The sequence below is a fragment of the Limanda limanda genome, chromosome 2 (genome assembly GCF_963576545.1).
Source record: "Limanda limanda chromosome 2, fLimLim1.1, whole genome shotgun sequence".
Classification (NCBI taxonomy): Eukaryota; Metazoa; Chordata; class Actinopteri; order Pleuronectiformes; family Pleuronectidae; genus Limanda; species Limanda limanda.
This window is the reverse complement of record NC_083637.1, coordinates 28,784,351-28,803,243: the sequence shown is the minus strand read 5'-3', so window position 1 is coordinate 28,803,243 and position 18,893 is coordinate 28,784,351. Positions and strand designations below refer to the sequence as shown.

Genomic DNA, 18,893 nt, shown 5'->3' with positions numbered 1-18,893 from the left:
CAGTGGAGGGTTGAAAATCAACGTGCAGTGTGTGCTGCATTCCATACATCTTTAAAAGTAGAGTTTTGAATGATGTTTTTATTGCTCAGCGTTTCATTTGCGTATTTTTTTTATTTTTTTTAAATTCCCCAAATTCCCGAGCTAAACTTCCCATGGAAAGTTTCCGGAAAGTTTCCGGAAATTTACCGGAAACTTTCCACCCCTTTGCAACCCTACTCACACCTAATACCACAACTACAGTAGATATTGTCCAGTTTGCTTGGATGCAGACAGATAGTATGATAAATTAAGTGAATATTCACAATGATTGCCTGCAATTGTGAGTTAGAGATAATGAGGACACACACACACACAAGCACACACACACACACACACACATACACACACACACACACACACACACACACACACACACACACACAAAGTCCTTCCACCCTCTCACATTTTTCAAATACACCTTTCACCCTTCCTCCACAGGGGGAAAGGGGGGGAAAGTACAATAGTAAAGAGTTATGTGTAGTCATGCGGTAAAAATACTATTATTATCTACCTGCAACACAGGACATACTTGGATCCAGGCAGCTGGCACACTCAGTGAGAAAATAAATGTTTTTGAATAATTAGTTTTGGTAATCAATCAATAAAATTGTATATGTATAGTCAAATCACAGTTTGTTGCATTGGCCTAACAAGGTGTGGCATCCTCTTTCCTTAACCCTCAACAAGAGGAAGGTAAACTACCAAAGAACATAGAAACCTCAGAGAGAGCCACATGTCAGGGATCCCTCTCCCAAGCGCCACACATAACCAAACCTGATCCTGGCCCAGAGCTTCACACAATGTCCTGATTCAAACCTGATATTTGATCTGGTCATCGGAAATCATCGGAAAAAAGTTCTTTCATCCCCATATAATTTATGAGTGTGTTTAACTCACAACATCATGTTACTACCAGTGGTCAAAAGTAAGTATATTTACTCTGTACTTTAATTTTGAGCACATGAGTATTTCCATTCCATGCTGTATACGTTATACTGATTTTATATTACTCTTCCCCACTTCAGGGAAGAAATAATTTCTTATTTACTTCTCAACATTTATTTATGAAAAATATTTCAAGCATATTTATGAAACTTTGTTGGATATATAATTTTTTCGAAGCTCCATCAAATATTGATTTCTGCTCTAAATTCTCACATGGCTTCATTAAAAAAAAAACAAATTAAATTCGGCCCAGTGACCCCAAAAAAGTATATTGAGTAGGAGAACTTTGGGGTGTTTATTTTATTTTTGTATACCTCCCTCATTACTCATGGTATGTCTCCTCTGATTTTATGACCTTAGGTTGTAAACTGACCCCTGAACTACATAAAACAACCTTAAACTAAATCCACCAACTACAATATCTTAGGATGTTTCATGCATAAGTTCTATTTGTAATGATCCCACTGACTTGTACCTCAGCTTATTAAAAGGTAAACAGTAGACTATAGGTAAATCATCGTCATTTTGATCTGCTTTATGATCAGAGTTTATTGACTGCCTCCTGGAGGTGGTATTAATTCAGTGAAGCAAGACATGAAGTTTCCTCCTGGTTACCTTTATGATAACGGCCGCAGCTCTTGTGCACTTTTGTATTTGGGTTTCTATGAATCGCTCCCAACCAACGGATTTATAATAAACAGTCTACTACTTTAACTTCTATGACCTGGTCACCCTTTCATAGAAAGTTCCGTCCTCAGAGATCATAGGAAAGCCAATTCACGTTGATCTGCTGTGTAGGTTCATATATATAAGTGGTTGTGTATTAACTAAAGTCTCCTTTTCCCATGAGTACACCCTGAATGTCAGTTTTGAACTCTGTCTGCAGGAACTGGTCACTGCCTGGTACATCGGCTTCTTGGTTCTCATCTTCTCATCGTTCCTCGTCTACCTTGTGGAGAACAAGTTCAACAAGGAGTTTGCCACCTACGCTGATGCCTTGTGGTGGGGCACGGTGAGCGTTGGGGATGATGCTCAGCCTGTCAGGATCCAGTAAACACTAATAGAGTTACACCTCTTTGCATCAGAGGTTGATTTGTACCTTCTGCAAGAAAAAATGTCTCCCGGATTGGATGGTGAAAATCTGTGTCCTTGCTATTTGTTATTTAATTTTTCTGGCAGGCCCACAATGACACGTTTCAGGAGTGATGATTCAGTTTGTCATTGCCTCTGAGCATTGACAACACCATTAGACTTACACTGCTCAATTAACTATCATTCACATAGTGGGTCCAAAAACACATAATTGTGCCAAATTGCTGCAGCCGCCTTTGTCACGCATATCAGCAATCAGAGCCGGAATAAAAGATAATTCAGGGTAATCATGCTGCCAACACAGAGGAGAGATAGATGGATTTCAGACACAAACAGACAGAGGACTGACGCTGAGCAGTAGTTTTACATGCAGTGCTCATTCCATTTACAACCTGGTTTATCTGCCTGGTACAAAATGTTGCTATTCAGTCTTCGGATGAACATACGTGAGCCTGTGCCAGGCCGCATCAAGATGAATCATTATCACTATTAACTCTGTTTCTTCTTTTATCAAAATATCGTTGCCTGGCTTCTTCCTCCCTAAAAAAATGTTTGTCCTTTCTTCAGTACGTCAAAGATATAATATTGTTAAAATGGCCGCCCATCATGTCTCGACGGATCACCCACATAAACTTGACTTAACAACAACAACCTACATACTGTGTTTATAATTATTACTTTTTACCCAACATAGAATAAACATTTTAGCCACGGGCTTTCATCAGTGTGAGCAGAACCAAGGCCAAACAGTGTTGCTCCTACAAGACCTCCACACGGGCTTAATCACTCTGATGTGATTGCACTGCTCAAAGGCGTAATTTCAAATCATGCATATATTTGGCAAAATCAAGCAGCATACAAAAGGAAAAACATATAAAAATCGAAGAGTTTTTCACAGCAAAACACATTTTCTTTTTGACTATTTGAAAAATACCAATAGATTGTATTTTCCTTTCCATAAACTTCTAGGTAATTCAGTATGACATTAATAATTGTTTGTGTTGACAGATCACCCTGACAACCATTGGCTATGGGGACAAGACACCAAAGACGTGGACAGGACGGATGCTGTCCGCAGGGTTTGCCCTCTTGGGCATCTCCTTCTTTGCCTTGCCAGCAGTAAGTCACAACTCTTTAAATGATTCCTTTTACTGTAATATATTTGTTAATAAATATTTTTTTTAATGAGTTTTTCCATTTCATCTTTTTCACAGAATAATAGAGGTTACGCTAAACTTAATTATGTTATTCCTCTGATGTGGTAACATCGAATAAATCCTTTAATGTTCCAGCATAAGGCATGGGAGAAGAAAACTGGCCAATGGAAACACAGATATGCACAATGCAAGTTTCGATATAGAAAACTGACTTTCCAGTGTTTATGAGGAAGTACGTTTATTCTAGCCTCAAGGATGCACACAGGGCATTTTTTGAGAAACATTGAATATAAACATAACTGTGTTTGCATACAAGACAACTCCACAGGGTATCTGTAACTTCTGCTTGAATCAGATCAAAGTAGAATCATATACATTTTTTCAATAAGGGGGAACTTATAAGAAGAAGAAATAATTTTTTGATCCTATATTTCTTGCCGAGAGTGAGATGAGAGGATTATTCCTGCTCTCATGTGTGTAACTACTATTGAGCCGGAGCCAGGAGGTGATTGGTTCGCCTTAGCGTTAAGTTGAGCTAATCGACTGGAAGCAGGAGGAAACGACTTGCCTGACTGTCTCACCAGCTCTTCTTAAGACCAGTACTTAACCATCTCATTTGATTGCTCCATACACAGACAGAGAAGTAGAAACAACAATTCTTAAAGGTTTCCTCCTGCCTCCAGTCTCAATGCTCGCAATGCTAATTGCCACTCAACTCCTGCACAGGGAAGATGGCATGTTCACAGCAGGAGAACAGGGACTAAAGCTCCACATGCTCCACAGTGGTTGGCACAGTATCCATTACTCCAGAACTCCCAGTGGTGATTTACAAAACATCACCACATTAGCTATCCACATACTAATTGCACATATTGCCTGAAGAAGTGCAGTTTAAAATTTGATGGGATTTAGACATGTGATATGTTCACTAATTATAAAGACTGGATAAACATTCAACCAGAGCTCTGTAATAGTCAGCTAAACATGTCTTCTTCTATGTCCTCAGATAAATTACAGCAGTTAAGTAAATCCTTTAAACACATTTGAACACTAATGAAGTAAATTCAGTTATGAAAAACATTGACTATAAATATTCTTGTATTGCACATAAACCAGGTGTGTTGAACACAAAGTTTTGTCACTTGACTCAGCTCATCACTTAAAAAAAACTGCAGATTGATGGAAGAGGCAAGTGTCAAAGCGGATTCTCCCCATAATGTGAATATGCCCTGAGAGTTGCTCAGATCTCCTCTAACCTTCAACAAGATAGTGAACGGGCAGATTGGCAAATATGTCAAAGTCCTCCTTCAAGAAGACTTAACATTGTTGTTTTATATGCACGTCAGACTTGTTTATGTCTTTTCACAGCAACTCAGTGATGCTTGATTCTCTTTGGTGTACAACTGCATTCAGTATTTATTCGTTATTAATATCCTACCAGGGTATTCTGGGCTCAGGCTTTGCGCTGAAGGTCCAAGAGCAGCACAGACAGAAGCACTTTGAGAAAAGAAGAAACCCAGCGGCCTACCTCATCCAGGTAAGGCACACAGCACAGCCCCCTCTCTCCTATTTCTCTCACACACCAAATGATAACTTCATCACTAATGTATAAGGACAATATGGATTGTTGCTCAACACAATTCCCCACAGAAGTGAAATAACTAATAAATGTGTTTAAAACAGCCATTATCATTCAGAGTCTCTTTTTTCCTCCATTAATTCCCTGAAAACCTGACACGACCCAATAAAAAGCACATTCTTGCTCCTTCATCTTTTCTGCATTACACATTTCCTTCTTTTCCAGTCTGATCTTCACACTCTCTGTGTCCCCCTGGATGTAAGTGGTGCTGACCTCACCCTGTGCCCCTTATATATTTCTCCATGTGCTCCCTTTTCCTCCCCTCGCTCTCTTAACTCTTACTTTTCTCCTATGTGGTTCTCTTCTCCTGTCCACCATTACCTCCTCCTCTTCATCATGTCCGCCCCCATGTTGTACTTATTCCACCGACAGCACCAGGCCCTACCTGGATGCAACATGGCGGCACTATAAGAGCCTTCTGCCCTCCGACGGGATGTATTCCAGGATGTATTCATGCCTGACCTCCGCTCAACCACAAACGTGTGACACACCAGTTTTTTTGTTTTAACAAATTTTTTCCCTGTCTTTTCTGTTCTCCTCTTTTTCTCCTTCCTCTTCCTCCTCCTCTTCTCTCTTCCTCCGTCTTTGCCTTTGTGTTTTGTTTTCTTTATTATTTTTTCCATTTCTCTTTTTCTTTCTTTGTACTTTTTCCTTCTTCCTGGTTTTGTGTATCCTTCCTACAGTGTGTTTGGCGTAGTTATTCGGCTGATGAGAACTCGGTGTCCATTGCTACTTGGAAGCCTCACTTGAAGGCGTTGCATACCTGCAGCCCTACAAAGTAGGTACAACTAGGGCAGCTGGTCTCTGAGCCACTCTAGTCATCTTTTCCTATACTTCAATTATGTGTATTTAAAGTTAATATATACTTTTTTTTATTATTATTATTCAGCCTTTTAGTTTTTACCTGCAATGTGTAATTGTTTTATATATCTGCGGTCTGTTTTTGAAAATGGTTCATATCATAGACCAGTAATTTCCAGGCTCTGTTAACTTCAGCTTGCTCAGATAAACACAAAATAAATTCTACCCTGAAATCTATCTAATATTTTTGTTTCCAGCACATCAATACTGGCCTCTTTATCACAAAAAGCTTTTGAACCTTCTCGGATATCTCTATCTTTTTTTTCTCATTCAGACTTTTTTCAGTCTCCTCCTAAACATTGCAGGCTAAGCTCAGGAGTTCAGTGCATGTCTGAAAGCAGCTGTAGTGCGATTTAGGTTCACTTGGTCTGGAACAAAGGAAAAAATGTTTCATAAGTTTATGTTCACAACGATTTATTCATAAAAGACCCAAAAGGAGTGAAGATGAAGTCTTACACACTTAAAGGTTAATCTTTAAAGCTTCTAACCTTTATTTACATTCTATGGAATCACGAAGTGCTGACAAAGTGATTTTAAGCATGCAGATCATCCGCTTGTTATCAGGGAGATATTGCTAAATTTGTAATGGACTTAATTTGGGCGACATTGTCCAACTGACAGCTTTCAGTTCAGCCCAAACAAATGCACCAGTGTTTGTTCTAACCACAGCAAACATGTTAGATGTGAAATAGAGCAACCTGCGAGAATCCAGTCAAATAAAATTTTAGAATCCAGTTTGTATGTGGAGCTCTCAATCCCCCCATTTCCACAACCACTGTGATGAATATTCTGTCACTTCTAGCTAACGAATGTGACACCTGGAATTCCAGTGAGAAATCACAGCCAGTAAAGTAATATCACAAACCAGAGATGACACAGAAGGGGCTCCAGCAGATTCTGAGATATGTCCTGTGTGTGTGTTCCTTACCATCAATAAACACAGAAAGGTCCCTGAGCGTAGATGAAGCTCCTGCTGAATGCCTGCGGCTCAAAACCTCCCTGATTCTGGATATTATACTAATAACATCATCACGATGCTGTGTTCCATCTAAAATGTTAGATGTGAACTAATTATGGTCTCTCAGCTGTCAAGGACATCTCCTTCTTGGGAGCTTTAACATTTTTCACCCACCTACTTATCCAGCTCTTGCCGTTTATGGCAGAAGAGCAGTTCTTTTCTCCCATTCAATCAGTCATTGAGGAATGGGTTCTACCCCCTTTGTGTGGCCATTACACCGCTCAGAAACCTGTTTGGAGCCTGGAAATATTAGGACCATCTGCAAGCTGTCTAGTTTACTCTTAAACTCATAATCAACTCAATATACAAAACGCACACACCATAACTACAAACAGACAAACATACTCGTTAATGTGAAGAAATGCAAATCTTTGGTACCTTCTCTTCCTTAGTTTGCCCAGTCAGTCTGCAGTGACCTACATGTTTGTAGTGAGTCTTTGTTCAGGTCTTTTTCCCCTGGAATGATTTTTTATTGATTAGTGTGTTTCTAACCTGAAATCCTCTGCATGTGTAGAAGCAGTAGCTGCCGACAGAGCCCTGAATATAAAAATAAAGTGTGAAAGGACCACCCCAGTCTGTTTTCAGGTTTTAGCTCCTGAACATTTGGTTCCAATATTCTGAATAAACAACTTAAGCTATAGTTTACAGATATCACCAACATATTGAAAAAGAAAGAAAGAAAAAAACGTGAATTCAAATTTCTCAAACAATGTGATAATGGTTTTCAATATGGTTAAAGGTCGATATGATTTGTGGGCTGAAACATTCTAACATGTATGGTCCAATAGGCACAAAATATGATGAAAACATGTTTTCAAATAGTTTTGTTTTGCTTCTTATCATCTGCAGGAAGGAGCAGGGAGAGTCGACCACAAGGTTTGTTACTCTCAACATTCCCTTTCTTCCATTATGTTGTTGCCCCATAATGTATATGTAGGTCTGGAGACCTGAATACCTTTTTGGTACTGACTGAAATGCATCTTTAAAAAAGGGTATTAAAACAAAGAGCTTGGCTTCTTAAGTCAAAGGGAAGAATGTATTGCATTTCTAGATGCTCCAGCTCCCCTGTGCCCCTTAAGGATAGGCAGTATAGATTGGTGAATTATTTCTGGCCTCCGCAAACTCTTATTGTTCCATGCCCAATGCTCCAAATATGTTTATAGCCTGTCTCTAACTTTGTCTGCTGCCTGGTGCTGGGAAGCTACATAGGTGAACTCTGGAGTTTTTCTGTGTTGAGGTTGATAGGAGAAGAAACAGCCCATAAAACCACAACATCAGCTGAAAGAGGCTTAGGGGAGCTGCAATCAGCTCATCACTTAATAATGAGATAATATTAATTGAAACACATTGATTCATGCAGCTTCAGAGTAAGATATCAGCAACACATTATATTGGATATCATATCTGCAATAGTTTCCAAACCTTTTGAATGATTCCCAGCTCTGTTAAGAGAGAAATATGAACCATTGAACCTCTAGACTCCTGTTACTCCTGTTAGATAAGAAGAAGATAAGATAAGATAACATAACATAATCCTTTATTTGTCCCACAAGGGGAGATGGGCTGTGTTGCAGTAGCAGAGAGAGGGCAGTACATAGACAATAAGCATACAATTTAAACCCAAGGAGAATATTAATATAATATAATATACACAGTGTGAACAAAATATAAACAATGTGAGCACAGTGTAATGGATTTGCCCATGAGCCATTGAATCGCACAGACAGATATATGTTTTGCACAGTTAAATGAGTTAAACATGAGTTTATAGTCTATGGTCTTTTTATGCATCTGCAAGCACTTAGGAGTGCCAGGGTCACAGAGACGTAGATGTTGAAGGGTGTGTGCACATCTCTGTGCAGACGTTGGTGTACCCACCAATTTTTTTGTTCCAGAAACTACAAGGGCACCAGCTGTGCACCAAGCGGACCTGAAGCAGATTGACAGTAGTATAATAAGAAACAACTACACATCTGTGGTGTCTGTAACAGTACATTATATACGTGCCCACTGGGGGGTATAATTGAAGCTTCACAGTTAATGGTTGTGGGTGATGAATATACCCTACTTACAGCATCTGACAGACAATTAGTTAATCTTTTAGATGATGCATTTTTAGAGTCATTAGGGGAGGACAGCATGCAGGCCAGTGAGGCCTGAGTGATGTGAAGTGTTTCATTTGCAGTTATGAAACACTGAGTAAATGTTTGTCTCTGAAGCACCACAGCCAGTCTGTGAAGGCAGTAGGCGCTTTTCTCTTGCGAGCCTTGTGTCATATATAGACTATACTGTTAAAATTGTAGGGGAAGCCAACGAATTATAAAAGTAAATTCAAAAATTTAGCTTGGTTCACTGCAGAGCTGGAGAGGAGATGAAACACACTGTACAGTCAGACTGGAGCCGCCTTACTTTATTTATTAGCTGGATTTATTTTTTCATTTTCAAAGAAATACATCACAGAAGTGCTGAGATAAAATACAATGAGAATAAAAAAAAAACAAGGTCTACATCTTCGTACCCTCAGTGAACCCAGTATCTATCTAAAGGTTACTGGCCTCACACTGGTGACTCAGGCACTTGTTGCCATGGACCAGCTAAATTCACATAGTTAAATGAGGGATATCGACGTGAAGTGTGTGAGTCACCAAATTGCAGCCTTTTTCAAATGCTGCTGTGGATGTTCATTCTCTCCTGCTAAGCTCACTTGCCTCCCTTCTGCTGCTTCTAAATGTCAGTGGTCTACAAGTGCCACCAGAAACTCTGATGGATTACTTCACACTCTACGTTCTTATTACGAAAGGTTTTGCAAAGGATCATTGCATTAAGATGTCAGGCTTCTCGCTGACTGTCAGTCACATCGACTCAAATGCAGAAAGAAATAAGTAGCAAGAAGCACAAGAAGGCTTATGTAAAGAAAAAAAAGGGGAAAGGGTATTATAGTGAAATGAAGTGCAATATTTCGTCCTCAAAACATTCAGAGGAAAAAACTTTTTCTCTCTTCCAGTTCTGCATCATGTAACACGTCACCATATGTCTATCTCCCCTTGGTTTTTTAGTCAAATTCATAGTTATAAACAGAAGCTACTGAGGAGGTGTACCACTTGGAAACATAGGTACACAGTGTTCCTGCTCCTGTGCTACATGACGTTGATCTTTGGCAATGCTGACTAATTCTTGGTGCATGGGTATCTGTAGGAGGCTGTGCCGTCTCAGAGAGGGCAGAGCCAGTTAATCTTGCAGTGTCTCTTCAGTCGCCTTTACAGTAACACACTATCTGTCTCTGTCTGGTCTTTGCCTGAGCAATGCACTGCCGCTGCCTGTCGTGACTTTGGTTTTAACTACATTTCTGTCAAGTCTCATCTTCTGTGAAATAACATTTAAAAATGTTTATAATGAAAATGACTTTATGTCATCGACTATTATTCAATTTTCTTATTCATGCAGCACCTTATATGGCTATCACTCCAACACACTATGCCTGTTGAGCCACAGTCACTTTAACCGATCTGGTCTGGTTATATTCTTTTTGTTTTTATTGCCAACAGATATTACGAAAAGACCAAAACCAGTAATGACTCAGTAAGTGAGTCACACTGTTACACTGGGTAACAGGGTTATTCTTCACCATGGATGTGTCCACTGTGTTTTATTTTCACACCATCTTGCTGCTGTAAACAGTCACTAGTGCAGCAAACATGTACTAATCTGCAGCTGAATGATGTTTAGTTTACAAATACACTGTATCTTTGTGTTTGCTAAACCTGAGTTAGGAAATTTCAGGTCTTTTTTATAAAAATATATACTGTACTTGTGAGATACAAGTGAGGTGTTATGTACCATCAAGGGGCCAGAACATAACAAGAAATAAGCTCCCATTTCCCCTCAAGTCCAAAGCAGCCACTGGAACACTGATTACTTAAAAATAGCCAATAACGGCTATTTATTTTAAGCTTGAAAATAGTGATTACTTTGACTTCAGGGGGGGAAAAAGGCCAACATAACAAACAAAGCCAAACTTACTGGAAAGTAGCTGCTAGTATAACAGAAAAAAACTGCTTACCTCCCTAACTAGATTAAACAGGAGAAAACTAAATTGGCAGTCCACCCCCGACTATTTAACAAGGTTACAAACTCCAGGTATTGGTGTGTGGCTGGTTGGTGGTTGATGAGATATGGGACCAAGCCTGGTGCCATCTGCCCCCACTTGCATACAAGCACACAAGCATACACACACACACACACCTAACCCAGGGACAAGAAAATGTACTAAAGAAAGCTACTGCAGTCATACCAGGCGGGAGTCTTTCCATTAGCTTTGTTGACATATTGCCAGCCATATCCTTTGCTTTAAAACTACACAGGTTCAATCCATGCGCTGTGTGTAAAGATGGAAGATACATCTCCATCTCCTACCACTGTGCAAAAATAAAACTAGAATATCCCGGACACAACTACTGTCATTTTGTGATGTCATTTGAAGCCAGAGTCTGTGCAGTTGTGACTGTGGAGTGGAGCTGCAGAATCAAAGCACACGAGTTTGACCAATCATGTGTCCGTCTCAGCTGTCAATCTTGACATTTCACCCCATTTTTATGGCATCAAATAACTGATCCATACCAATATATCAGAAAACTGAAGACTGACACTTATGTCAGTGTGGTTAACATCTACTTTGACTTTTTCATTCCACCCACAAGACAGGGTTTATGACCTATACGGCAGCAAACCAACAGAGGGCGATCAATATATTTTGGCTTAGTTGTCATATCGTCCATCGTTACAGGCGTTGGTTTAATTCAACATGAAATACCATTTTAGTTTAGGTAGTATGTAGCCATGATGCCTGTTGCCTGTGCACTTCCTCTGCATGCAGTACTTGAAGCTGCCCACACGAATAATCGGCAGCCTCCTGATGACCGTTCTGTTCCTTCACTTTCCACAAGTAGTCTCCATTTATTCCCTTCCATAACCCATGAACTAATTTGCAATCAAATAAATAATTTCCTTTAAGTGATGAATTACTGTTGTGAATGGTAAGTAGCGTATATGGTGTCACAAAAAATGAATATCCATTTGAGGCAACGTGGCATTGAATGTCCTGACGTACTGTAGCTGATGCAGAGACACATTTACAGGCACAACTCAAACATACACAGTTGAAGCATCATATCTAACACGAGCTTGCATTTTGTATGAAGAGCCTGCTGCAATGCATGCTGGTCTTTCTCCATCTTGTGCTGCAGCCTGTCACCCTTGTTTTGGTTGGTAAAGTTCTGGATGATCCCATTTATCACATAATTGGTGCAAAGGAGCAAACAGTATTTTACCATTGAAGTTGTCCCCTGAAACTTGCATCATTAACATTATCTTTATCTGTCTGTCCTTTCACCTCCTCATAACACCATTCCCATCTTTTTCCACTCATTCTAACTTCGCTCTGAACCACTGGTCATCCAAACTTTGCAGCCAAAAGTTGAGCTTCAAGGAGCGGGTTCGGATGGCGAGCCCTCGAGGTCAGAGCATCAAGCAGAGGCAGACGTCTTCAGTGAATGACCGGCGGTCACCAGTGGCTGAAGCCGGTACCGAGGGCACCAGCCCCTCCAAGGTACAGAAGAGTTGGAGCTTCAATGACCGCACACGCTTCAGACCTTCACTCCGCCTTAAGAGCCAGTCTCGCTCCACCACTGATGGTAAGTGACTCTGTCCTGCCTTTCATAGTTCAGACACTGTCTGACTTCATTCAGATTAATTTGGAGCATTCATTTGAGCTCAAACGTGTAATAACTCAAAGTAGAATGTATTGTTAATCTCTCCATATACAATTATCATCACAGTACTGTCACTGAATAAGATGAAAAATTGTGTTATGATGTAGCATATAGGTCCAGGGTGTAGGATTTAGGGGGATATAATTGCAGAAATGGAGTTTCAAATTCATGATTATGTTTTGATTGGTGGATATTAATTTAAAACTAAGAATTAATTTCTCTTCCATCTAGTCTGGCTTGTACCACCATGATTTGACTGTGGCCCAGAACATGTTTTTGACATTTTTATGTTCCTTAAGTCCAGTAAAGTTGCCCTTACGGTACGGTAGAGTGGGGTAAGGGGTTTTTCATTCAGTAGCAATACCCAGCTTCACCACTAGACATCACTAAATCTCACACACTGAACCTTTAACTGCAAAAACATTTGGAAATATTCACTTAGTTTCTGTGAGCTACATTAGAAGATCGATACAGCTCTCATTTCAGTTAATAGCTAGCCTTGCTCTGACTGAAGGTGAAAAAACATCCATCTACATCTCTGATGCTCAGCATTTATAATGTTATTCTCATCTTTTTCATCTATTTAAAAAGTGTGAAAACCAGCTTACAGAGAACCTTTTCTATCTCACCCTTTCTTGACAGTAGCTTAATATTTTACTGATCTATTTTTACTGTTGAACTCTTCCTTTAGGTCCAAACATGTGACAAGGGAATCTTCCAGTTTCCCTACATGTAATAAATTTAGGAATATTTGCCGTCCATAAACGCACCAGAACTGGCTCTGTCCTTTAATTCATGCAAAGGAGTGAAGTAATGCTAAAGGCACTCGCACCTCTTTGCTTTGGCCTTGCTTTGCCGGCCTGGCAGGCCCTCCTGGGTAACAGCCAGTTGGTGTTTGTGGGTGGAGTGATGGATTGATAGAAGTTGGGGGTGGTGAGCTCCAGCAGCCATATGGGGTGTTGGATCCAGCCAGCTGGCGAGGCCTGGCAGTGGAAAGGAATCAATAACCTGAGCTAGCCAAAACCAAACTGGTTGGCTGGTTAGCCGCGCTCCGTCTGATCATTCACTGACATGTTGGCTAAATGAGATGTTAGAGGACGGGAAACATATCCATTTCATTATGGCTCCATTACAAGTGAAATAAAAAGTTATTATAGTGGAAGATTTTTATATTCTATTTAATGGTGCAAAACATCAATCATCACGGTTTAACATTTGCCTGTAGTGATACTCTACTTCTTTCACAGTACACACACAGCTTTTACTCAATCATATATCACACACATATTAAAACACACAGATCCTACATGCTTTGCACTATTGAGTGATGCTTATATGGGATCATTTACATTATTATGGTGAAAACATCTCAGCATTGCAGTCTAGCTCTTGTACTGAAACCCTCTGCCTACCTCCTGGGGGTGTTGTAACTCAAGGAAGCCCATAGACAGAGCTGTATTGTGACAGAGTTGCGTAATAAATCTACAGGCACACCAGAGGCCTGTTATTTACGACTGCTCTGCTCTTCCAGACAGTGGCTCGAACTCCTGTTTCTCCATCTGATCATCTTTCACTTTCGCGTTCAATCCAGTCCATTCCCGTCATGTTCAACCATGCGGACACTGTTGCACCATGAATAATCACCAGTATCACAGTAAATAAAGCATGATGAAGATCAGTGTACACCTTCTTACTTTACCTAGTTACAGTAACGTGGTTAGATTTCTGCTTAGACAGCCTTACTTAATGTTGAGGTTGCTCTGTGTCTGCTGGGTGTAAATTTGCAACTTTTGAATAAACTATAATGCTCTATAACATGTTATATATGTTATTTTATTTTTATTGTTATGCGTATGTGTTTTTTTTAGGTTGTTCTAGCACCCCAGGTGGCCAAAAATAATTGAATAATACAGCTTTAATTTCTTTTTGAGCATTATATAACATATCATAGGAAAGTTCTATATCTCTGACTTATGTTATCAAATATTCTTTACAAAAATATTCACTATATTGACATTTATCTAATATCCTATTGAATTTGTTTATTTTTTGGCAAATTAATGTACAATGAATATATTGCAAAATGCTGCGAAATGCTTAACTCGTAAAGGTACCTTCTAACTGTGGTTTGAAAGGTGGTATATAAATAAAGTGTTTTATGATTACAGTGATTATACTGTGGAGTGTGAAGCAAATAGTTGCTGCATGAAGACAGAAAGATACAAAAATAATTTAAGCTATGTTATTAACCCAATAAATTATGCTATAATATTTATACAATATTATCCTATCTGTATTATAAACATGATAGCAATATCATTTTGTTTTATCTCAGGGTTGTTATCAATACCAATATAACCCAGGTAGGACAGATGATACAAATCACACACTTCATAGTGGCGGATGTAAACGGGGGATTTAGAGTAGTAAGACGAATGTGAAAGCATCATATCTGAGTCCCTGCCTCACATTAATGTTCTCTCTCCAAAGCAACAGACTCCAACATGGCCGGGGACGACTGCTTTGACGAGAGGGGCTGTCACTGTGAGATCTCGGTGGAGGACTTGCTGCCCTCAGTCAAGTGTGTCATTAGAACTGTCAGGTGAGGCGAAGGAAAGGAGGCCTCTCCCATCTCTCCAACTAATACTGTATTTTTCTACTGCATGTAAACAAACACTGATCCCAGCCCCCTGCCGCTCAGCAGCTCCCCTGATTGAACGTGCTCAGGGGATTAAAGTGACCGGAAGACATTTATTTTTAGATCGTCTTTGGTTCATGTGATGTTGAGACAGAGGAAATATGATATGCAGGAGCATTAGCACTGTAAAGCTACACTGTATGTAATGTAATCATGTGACAAGGACACAGTGGGTCTCAGTCTAGACGTCCTAAAAGAAACATGGTCACTCTGATGCAGTTTTATTGAATTCTGTGCGTTTGGGTTGAACCTTCAAGAACAGGGTGTCAACCAGCAAATTTCAACTAGATATTGTTTTTTTTAAAAGGATTACACTGTAATTAAAAATTGAGTTTGGCATTAATGTTCCATATGCATATTCATAACATTAACATTAGTTTTATTTGAAAATGCATTGACCATTGCAGAGCTGAACAGTTTTGTCAAAGTTTCAGTATCTCAGTTTCTTCTTTCCCTGAGATGCGTGTGAGTGCTCGTCCTCATGTGAGTCGTGAGTGACCATACATGTTTTCTTAGATGTGTTAACTGAAGCTTAAAGGTCCTCACATTTTAATAATTTCATTCAGCATGTTCGTTAAGAGTCAAGTGTAAGTTATGCTTTTCTTTCCTCCAGAAGTGCCACAGTTTTGTTTATCTTGAAGTTCTCTGTTTTCTTTCCACCGGTTATCAGTGTGAATGTGGCTCAGTTTGAAAAAAGAATTGACAAAATACTCCTACTTCCATGTAACAGTCAGGATTTAGCCACATTGGATGAGAACATTTTTAAACTTTATCATTGCTTAATGAAGAAATACCTCAGATTTGAAATCATGTTTTCAGGGGCTTTAAAAGTATACCCACATACGATTTATAATACAACTGCACTCAGTTTAAATGAATCCTTGTTGGTATAGTTTATCCCTAAATATATTATTTTTTGTAATGTGTTGTTTATTTTTTAATTAATATTTTAAAATTTGATGTTTAGATTTTTCTTAATAATTAATTAATTAATAAAATCGTATTTGTATAGCCCATATTCACTCATCAAGAGGGTGCATGAATGCATCTTTTACAGGTTTACCTGCTTGAGGTGGAGCTTATTGTAACTGTTGGCCAGTTAAATCTTTGGCACTGTTCATATTTAGAAAGCTCATCATACCCCTTGTTTGTAAATGCTTCACCTGCAAAGTAAGTAGTTGGATATGACACATTAGCGTTACAGTCCACAACTGCTCCGTCAGCTCCTATTGTACCATGGATGGATGGACTGTTGCTTCAGTAAAAAGCAGATCCAAAGAAAAGTGACCACAGTGAAGTCTGAGTCTGTAAAGACCTGACTCTGCTTTTGAGTTTTTGAGAGTAATTGTTCCTGTGCTTAGCAACACAAATATATATTTTTAATAAAATATTGCTGACCCTGTTAACTTTTGATCTGGCATCTCGTTCTCAGTAGTTCAACATAATTATATGTCAGGGGAGACGGGAGTAACGCTGCTAACCTCAGCTCATGAACCCCCCCAAAAAAACCTTATCATCCATCACAACGAGCCAGCTATACTTCAGTTCATGGGGTTAGTGGTGCTGCTAAAGCTTCTGTTCCCAGAGTGTCATTGAATGCATCTGAACTCTGAAAGACTTTAGTTGACCTGTATAAGTGACAGAAACCAGCCAATAGTTTGACTGGCCATAAAAAAATATGACTTCACACAAACATTCAGGAATTGTTTCCCCTGCTCTTCACTTTAAGACTTTTATTGCTGACTGCTCTCGCCGGCTCCGTCTCCGCAGAGACTCTCACATTCGGCTCCACTGCCACAGGTGCATAAATTCAGGGAGCTTTTTATTCTCTCCAATAAATTCACATGCACACAGTAACAATAAGCAGCCACCAGCTTGATGGATGTTGCTTAATTAAGGTTCAGTGGAGATTTGTTCTTGTGTTCTGACTGCTCACATTGACGTGAAGAAACTGACAGTCGGCATGCAATGACACATGTTGGGCAACTTTCAAAAACATGAAGGTTTGCTGTGTTTTCATTAGCTGCACTCTGTGATATTATCAGTGGAGGTTGCTGCAAGTCTGCACTGACTGTATCAGAGCTTCACCTTGAGGCTGTTTTGTGAATTCCTTCTGGTGTTTGCGCAGGATAATGAAGTTCCATGTGGCCAAGAAGAAGTTTAAAGAGACGCTGCGTCCTTACGATGTGAAGGACGTGATTGAACAGTACTCTGCCGGTCACTTGGACATGCTGTGTCGCATCAAGAGCCTGCAGACCAGGTAGGAAGGACAGACAGCACACGCACACACACACAAACACACACACACACGCACACACACACACACACACAAACACACACACGCACACACACACACACACACACTCAGTTTGTGTGTTTCTATGTCTTATAAATGGATGGGTAAATATCTGTGTTATACTGATGTACGTCTGTCTGTTATCCTACTGTATGTGTGTGTATGTGTGTGTGTGTGTGGGCATGTATTTGCTTCCCTCACAGGCTGGACATGATTGTCGGCCCACAGCCACTGAGCAGCAGAGCCAAAACTTTCTCCTCCCCCTCTCTCCCTGTCTATTACAGCCAGGGCAGAAAGAACTCCACCCAGGGGTCAGAACATATCCCCCTCCCCTCTGTCCTTCTTCACTTATCATATGAGTTCACTTCAGTTCGCTCCGTCAATTCAGTTGTTTTTCCTAAAAAAAATAAATATTAGAATAGAAACGTTAAGACAAATTATGAGATGATAAGATCACGTTCCTTTGTTTGAATTGACTGAGCTTGAACTCCTCTCTTTAACTCTTCTGACTTAGGTGTGCAGTCGTCCACTAACCCAACTAAACCCTAACAAAAACATTCAATATAATGACTCTGGTTGTTGGTTTTGCCTTGGTGAATTCTGGGAGATTCTGGGATCCACACACGAAGAAACACCTGTAATGCACAAACATTACAAAACTATGCAGCATCAGGCATTGCAGCTGTAATAGCGCCCCCTGCTGTCACTTACCGTTCATTGAAAACGATGCCTGCATTTTAAACTGTTATTCAGAGGGTGCTGACACTAAAAGATAGAACAGAGAAAGAGAAAAAATATTTAACAAAATATTCTTAGCTCAAAATCCACCTAGTTGTTTTTTTTTCTGAGCTGCTTAAACCACATGTCATGGTCTTCATCAGCTGTTGTTTCCAAACTGATGATACCAATAAATGGTCGTATAATTGGACGGAGATTGTAATCTCTGCTTTCTACATTAGGATCAGTCTGAAAACGCTGGAAAAACATGTAAGTGGACATTGAGTTATGATTACTGCTGCACTCAGCTGTATAGTCACATTTGTTTCAATCTCGGTATTATGTGCAAATTGGAATTGTAAACTTGGGCTTCAAATCCTGAAGAAAACCTCACATTTCAAAAGAAAGTAACGAGGCAAATGACTTAAACTGAACCATTTCGTCCAAAATGGTTGCAGTTGCAAGCGGGGGGAGGAGATTGGAACCCTCCTCAAGTTAACTTGAGAAACGTTGTTTTCATTCGTTTCTGGTTTTTTGGTCACATCGTGGTCATGAGCTACCAGCTGTTTGTCTCACCGCACCCAAATCTTCAAATTACAGTTTTTCTCTACTGAGTCAATCTGACGTTCAAAATGCACTATGCAACCAAAACACTTGATCTGT

The 18,893-nt window shown here is 39.7% G+C and overlaps 1 protein-coding gene across 1 annotated transcript in view; it reads left to right on the top strand.

Moving 5' to 3' along the window:
* kcnq5b (potassium voltage-gated channel, KQT-like subfamily, member 5b) overlaps positions 1 to 18,893 on the top strand; it is a 110,840-nt gene that overhangs the window by 88,107 nt on the left and 3,840 nt on the right. Inside the window, exons 5-13 of the mRNA XM_061092228.1 lie at positions 1,871 to 1,996; positions 3,085 to 3,195; positions 4,675 to 4,770; positions 5,556 to 5,650; positions 7,601 to 7,627; positions 12,218 to 12,441; positions 15,010 to 15,121; positions 17,346 to 17,477; positions 17,717 to 17,824. Of these exons, the coding sequence (XP_060948211.1) occupies positions 1,871 to 1,996; positions 3,085 to 3,195; positions 4,675 to 4,770; positions 5,556 to 5,650; positions 7,601 to 7,627; positions 12,218 to 12,441; positions 15,010 to 15,121; positions 17,346 to 17,477; positions 17,717 to 17,824 (1,031 nt within the window). The remainder of the gene's footprint in view (positions 1 to 1,870; positions 1,997 to 3,084; positions 3,196 to 4,674; positions 4,771 to 5,555; positions 5,651 to 7,600; positions 7,628 to 12,217; positions 12,442 to 15,009; positions 15,122 to 17,345; positions 17,478 to 17,716; positions 17,825 to 18,893) is intronic.